This window comes from Jaculus jaculus, chromosome 12 (assembly GCF_020740685.1).
Source record: "Jaculus jaculus isolate mJacJac1 chromosome 12, mJacJac1.mat.Y.cur, whole genome shotgun sequence".
In the NCBI taxonomy this organism is placed as follows: Eukaryota; Metazoa; Chordata; class Mammalia; order Rodentia; family Dipodidae; genus Jaculus; species Jaculus jaculus.
The window spans coordinates 107,728,751-107,735,464 of record NC_059113.1 but is presented as its reverse complement, the minus strand read 5'-3'; the positions used below and the strand labels follow the sequence as shown (position 1 = coordinate 107,735,464).

The following is a 6,714-nucleotide window of genomic DNA, read 5'->3' as shown; positions in this document are numbered from 1 at the left end:
TATTTCACAATTAAAAATTAATTAAAGCAAGCTGGGTGTGGTGGCTCATACTTTTAATCCCAGCACTCGGGAGGCAGAGGTAGGAGAAATCACCATGAGTTCGAGGCCACCATGAGACTACATAGAATTCCAGGACAGTCTGGAATAGAGTAAAACCCTGCCTCAAAAATGAAACCAAAAGAAAATTTATTAAAGCAAAGAGATGATGGCTAAAACCACTAGGAGCAGAAGGAAGAGATAACTTAGCCAGAGGTATCTGACTGATATATAATCAGTCAACCTTAGTTGTGCTATTTTTCTTATTTATTTAATTTTTTTCTTTTCATAATTTTTATTAACATTTTCCATGATTATAAAAAATATCCCATGGTAATACCCTCCTCCCCCCCCCCCGCACTTTCCCCTTTGAAATTCCATTCTCCATCTATTTTTTAATATATTTAAATTTTATTTGCAAGGTGGGAGGGGAGAGAAAGCATGTTTGGACACCCAGGGTCTCTTCCCAATGCACACACACCCCGGTGTGCAGGATTTGCACGCAAGCACTCTAGCTGCTAAGCCATGTCCACAGCACTAACTGTAGCATTTTAAACCTAATTAAAGGCAATACTCTTGTTTCCTTTGTGTTTCTGCTGTGGGTGGGGCTTCTGGCAACAATGTACAATTAAAAGTGGAAACAATGTAACAAATAATGAAGAGATGGATTTTTTTTTTTTTTTTTTGATGTAGAGTCTCGCTGACCTGGAAATCTGGAACTCACTACATAGTCCCAGGCTGGCCTTGAATTTATGCTGATTCTCCTACCTCTGCCGGGATTAAAGGTGTGCACAACCACACCTGGCTTGGGGTAGATTTTTCAAGTTGTCAATCTTATTAAAGAACAGGCCAGGTGTGGTGTGACTACATAGCGAATTCCAGGTCAGCCTGGGCTAGAGTGAAACCCAAACTCAAAAAAACAACAACAACAACAACAAAAAAAAAGGGAATAGACACAGGTGGCTGATGCTGCCTACGCAAAACCTGCCTAACGGGAGGGAAAAAAACGATGGCATCAAAATGGAAGAGAGTCTAATTGGAAAGAAGAAGGGATTCAGTGGAGAGGGAACTTGGGAACAAAGGGCAGTGGTGGAGGATATTGTTCATGGTATATGGTCTATATTCATGAAAGTTGTCAACAAAAAGCTTAAAAATTAATAAATAAATAAAGTTTAAAAATATGACCAGACAAGTACAAACAATAATAACAGTTGCAATGCACCCACCATTCAGGCGCTATATTTTCATCTGATTTTAATTTTTAGTGCGCGAAATGTTATCATGAATATTTGAGCCCTTCCCACCATCACTGAGCTCTCGCTCCTGCCTTTTTTCCTTTCCCTGGTAGTCAGTATTATTCTGTCAGGAACATAGTGTGTGTACATCACAATCAATCTTTAGTATTGATGATTACACACACGCACACACACACACACACACACGCACACACACGCACACGCACACACACACACGCGCGCACACACGCACACACACACACACACGCACACACACACACAGTGAGTTTTGGTCATGTTCACCCCGCTTCGCTCGTCGCATCCGTCTCCTCCTCCCCAACTCCCGCTGAGCCTTTGTTCTTCTCTCCTCGTGTCTGATTTTGTGACCCACGAAGTGTAACTCGGGTTGCTCACATAAGCATGGGTAAGGTTATTTACTGGAGCCATTTACCAGTTGCTGTACCATTAAAGAGGTGGCTCAGAGGTTAAAGGCACTTGTTTACAAAGCCTGATGGCTTGGGGTCAATTCCCCAGCCCCTATGTAACACACCAGATGCACAAAGTGGCACATGCATGCATCTGCAGTTTGTTTATAGTGGCAAGAGGCCTTGGCACACCCATTCTCTATCTGTCCCTGCAAATAAATAACAATACCAAAAAATAAAATAAAATAGCTGGGTGTGGTGGTGCATGCCTTTAATCCCAGCACTCAGGAGGCAGAGGTAGGAGAGTCATTGTGAGTTAAAGGCCACCTGAGACCACATGGTGAACTCCAGGTCAACCTGGGCTAGAGTGAGACCCTACCTCAAAAAACAAAACTAGCAAATCACAGGGCAGTACAGCGTTTTCTCCCCTGTACTGGCTAGGTGCTGTGGATGCATCTTAATTCTGAACTTGTTAAGGGAGCTCACACTAAGGTCTCCATCTTTTGCTTTGCAGAGGCCCCTATCATTCAAGGGAGCGGAGTACAGACAGCGGCCTGGGCTTAGGGTGCTGCAGTGTCCCCACAACTCCAGAGGACTTCCTAAGCAACGTGGACGAGATGGACACAGGTGGGGAGCTGGCCTGCCCGGATCTGCGCTGTGTTTCCATTTCCAAGACTGTGTCGGTTCTAAACTCCAGCTCGAAGCGTTTAACTCTCCACAGCAGGAAACAGCGACTGGGACCTCACCCAGCCGCCCAGCACCACTGCCAGCACTGGCCTGTCCCCAGAGCGCGTGCGAAAACATAGCTGCCGTATGGGCATGGCATTTTAAGTTTTTAAAGAAATTTTAAGTTTTATTTATTAGAGACAGGCAGACAGAGAGAGAATGGGCATGCCAGGGCCTCCAGCCACTGCAAATGAGCTCCAGACATATGCACCACTTTGTGCATCAGGTTTTATGTGGGTCCTGGGGACTTGAACCTGGGTCCTTTGGCTTTGCAGGCAAGCACTTTAACCGCTAAAACATCTCTCCAGCAACCCACTTTTTTTTTTCAAGACGTGTACCACCATGCCCGGCTTTATTTTATTTTATTTTTTAATTTATCATTGAGAAAGAGAGAGAGAATGGGCATGCCAGGACCTCTAGCCATTGCAAATGAACTCCAGATATACGCACCACCTTGTGCATCTGGCTTATGTGGAACCTGGAAAATCGATCCTGAGTCCTTAGGCTTCCCAGGCAATGGGTTTAACTGCGAACCCACCTCTCCGGCTCCTTCACCCACTTTTTAAATGGCCAAAACTACAAAGACCAAAGACGTCACACTGACATGGCAGAGTTGCTCTCCAGAGATATTTTTTAGATGTATATTTATTTATTTATTAGAGAGAGAGAGAATGGACACATCAAGGCCTCTAGCCACTACACACACTCCAGACACATGCACCACCTTGCGCAGCTGGCTTACTTGGGAACTGAGAAATCGAACTTGGGTCCTTAGGCTTCCCAGGCAAGCGCCTTAGCCACTAAGCCACTTTGATGCAGAAGTCTGGCTTGTCTGCTCATGCTGTCATGCCTGAGGAGAAAGGATAAGAGAAATTCCTTAGAAATTTTGTTTGGCTGAAATATGTGTTTTTGAGGATTGGAAGGTTATAATGACCATTTTTGCATGGCTGGATGACACTTAGGTCTTTGGATGTGTGGTGGACACTGAACTTTACCCCTGCCTGTGCAGAAGGGCCTATAACCCCAGTTTCCACATGATAAACTGAGAATTGCACAATTTGACTTTTATTTATCTATTTTTTTTTTAAGAGTAGGTGAGTGTGTCAGGGTAACTCCAGATGCGTGTGTCACTTTGTGGATTTGGCTTTACATGGGCACTGGGGAATCGAACCTGAGTCAGCAGTCTTTGCAAACAAGTGCTTTAATTGCTGAGCCAGCTCCTGAAAATCACCCAGATCAGCTGTGCCTGAGATCACACAGCTAACAGGGCTAGCCTAGCGACACCCGGTCCTGTGCATTTCCTCCTCTGCAACCTGTGGCAGTCCCTGTGTGGTGAGAGTGCAAAGTCGTCACTTCAGGGCACATTTCTCAGCTGTCCTGTAGAACTCTAGTCTTACCTCGATATACGTTCTACCAAAACAGGATTAAGTCGCCGATGTGGTCTTTGCCGGCATGAAAATGAGAATTATGTTAACCATTTATGCAGTCTCTTGTTCAAGAAGTTGCAAGGAGGAATTAACGTGGCTTCCTTTCGTTCTGTTTTAGGAGAGAGCGCAGGTCAGGCGCCCGTGAACATCAACCCCCAGCAGACCCGCTTCCCCGATTTCCTTGACTGTCTTCCGGGAACAAATGTGGACCTAGGGACTCTGGAATCTGAAGATCTGATCCCCCTCTTCAATGATGTGGAGTCTGCCCTGAACAAAAGCGAGCCCTTTCTAACCTGGCTGTAGTCACTCGCTGGCTTTTGGTGCAGCCGACATTTCCTGGGCGCGTGGAGGACGGCAGGGAGCGGAGCAGCTCTGCACACAGGCCGCCCTCTGCCTCCTCCGTAGCCACTCTCCCGCCTTCCCCCGGGGCCGGTTAGTCACTGCCTGCTTTCGATTGACATGAACTTCAGTTAAATATAAATAAATTCTCTCATTTTTTGAAAGCCTGCATTGTTGTGACAGGTAACGGAGACTTGTGTCTGCAGGATGGGCTATGCAGAATAACATTTATTATTATTATTTTTTAAATCTTTCCTGCCCCATAGCTAAGCTTTATGGGTATTGGTTGAAATTTTATGCATCAATTGATTATAATTGATTATCAGAAGAGTTGACCACAGGCAGTGAATTCTGACAGGCAGCTCGGTCCAGGGAATGTGCACAAAGTGATTGATGCCTGAATTACAGTTTGAAAACTGTATTGGTGACAATAGTAGCAAATGCTTTAAAACTTATTTAACTTGAGCTTTGAAAAGATCCTTGTACAGGTAGTAACTGCTGTATGGATACAATGTAGTTTTGAACCCACGAGGGCTCTGACGGCTTGTTTAGTCTGCATTTCCAAAGGCACGTGGAGTCCTCCTGATGTTAGTCCCCATTTTACTGCGTAGCTTAGACAGACAACTTAGTCCTTCCGGCCGGAGGGTGCGGGCTGCCGGCGCCTCCATTCTTTCACTCAAGATCTTGGGAAAGAGACCAATTTGGTACCAGTATGACTATTACTAAACAAAACTGTTTTACAAATTGTGACTTAGACATGTTCAAAAATGCAGCTTAGCAGTTAGTGTGTATTTCATTGAACCCTGGAATGTAGCTTTTGACAACGGGCAGGCAGGTGTTTTTGATCAATGGGTGGCAACCATGTTTGTCTTTGGAAACTCTTATGAAAACATCAGGGCAACTGGGTTGTTCCCTGACGGCGCGCACAGTGAGCTGTTGTGTCTTAACTTCTGAAGACCTGCCAATTTTACTTCCAAGATGTTAAGTGTTTAAAATAATCCTGTGTATGGCACTGAAGGATGAAGCCGGTCTCTGACTGACATGTTAAAAAAAAATGCCACCAGGGTACAGGGTGGAGACGCCTCTGAATTCAGCAAAGCTGGTTTCTAAGTATGTTATCCTTATCCTGTTTGATAACTTGGTATAAAAAGACATGATATGTACTCAATACCTCTTATGTAACCAAAACCTTTTTATTTTTATTTTTTATTACTAGCTTTTAAGGACTGAGAGAGCGTTCTGTTCACCTGGCATGCAGTTTGTCTGCATAGCCAATGAAGTCCTCAGCTGAACTGACATTATTTATAGTCTATGAATTTAATCTCTTGTTTGGAAAGATATTAAGAGTTCAGGTCTCTGAGAGGAACCTTCTAATTCCCACGGGGGTGAGGGCTCATTGTTGGGAATCTTAGATAAGACCCTTTTGATCTAGAAGCACACAAACTACAGAAGACATTGGATCTTGTTGGAAGGAGGGCAAGTGGGAAGGTCAAGGAGAAGTAGTGAGGTGATAGAAGACAGTGGAAAGGATTTTCGGTGTGAGATGGAAACAGACAGGTTGTAGTACCCAAAGCAAGACATGAAAGAGGCGAGAGAGGTGCCCCAAAGAGACAGAGCAGTGGTTTTTCTACCACCCCCTTTATACCAAAAAGACTTTGCTGTAGAAGAGGGCTTTGGCGCACTTTACCGGGGAGGGAGGGCGGGGCGGGGAGGAGCAGGGCCGGGGTGCCCTGTCCATGCCGTGGCTGAACCACGGAGGCAGACAAGAGTGAGTGTTGCTTCCAGCATTCTCTAGGGATCGCTTTGTCCTGAAGGGCCCTCTCTTTGTTCCATAGCCTTTGGCTGTCTCCAAGCACGCTAAGAGAAGTAAGGGTAGATGTTTGTCATGACTCAGTTGAAAGGGAACACTTTGTTTTCCTCTTTTCTTCGCAAAAAAAAAAAAAATTGCAAGAAGAGCTGTACATTCTTTCTAAGGCAAACAAAAACAAAAACAAAAAAAAAAAAAAATAAGGGACCTAATAAAACTTAGCAGTGTTACTGTATTTTTTTTTAAATTTTTATAGACTTATTTTCAGGTTATTAAATGTAAAAGAAACAGATACTCTTCCTTTTTTAAAACGTAGTTAAATCATTCATGATTTATGTTATTGAGGTTTAGAAGTAATTTTCAAGTAAGCTTGTGGCATTAGAAAATATTAGGGTAATTTTTTAATAAATTAGTTGGAACATTTTTTAATAAATATAATATTTTTCCAGAATGAAATATGGCCCTTGACTGTTTACTAATAAAACCAGAAAATCAGATATGCTTTCTGTTGTTGTTTTTAAGACTATCGAATATGGTCTTTATTAAGTATCATTAAATCTAGAAATCTCAAACAAGAGCAACTTTTACTTTTTCCAGGGCTGGGGATTGGACTCAAGCCAAGACTTTGTACATGCTGGGCAAGCATGTACGCTGAGCTACATCTCCAGCCTTTGCAGTGAGCTTTAATGACCCTTGAGTATTATTGCAAGCAAGAACAC

General features: G+C 43.7%; 1 protein-coding gene across 2 annotated transcripts in view; it reads left to right on the top strand.

Moving 5' to 3' along the window:
- Nucleotides 1–4,357, top strand: part of Wwtr1 (WW domain containing transcription regulator 1) — a 132,912-nt gene extending 128,555 nt beyond the window's left edge. The window contains exons 6-7 of one of the 2 annotated variants that reach the window (XM_045131091.1): nucleotides 2,211–2,323; nucleotides 3,968–4,357. In XM_045131091.1, the coding sequence (XP_044987026.1) occupies nucleotides 2,211–2,323; nucleotides 3,968–4,152 (298 nt within the window). In that variant the 3' untranslated portion in view covers nucleotides 4,153–4,357. The remainder of the gene's footprint in view (nucleotides 1–2,210; nucleotides 2,324–3,967) is intronic. The other variant, XM_045131092.1, reaches the window with a different exon arrangement.
- The last annotated feature ends 2,357 nt before the right edge of the window (nucleotides 4,358–6,714 follow it).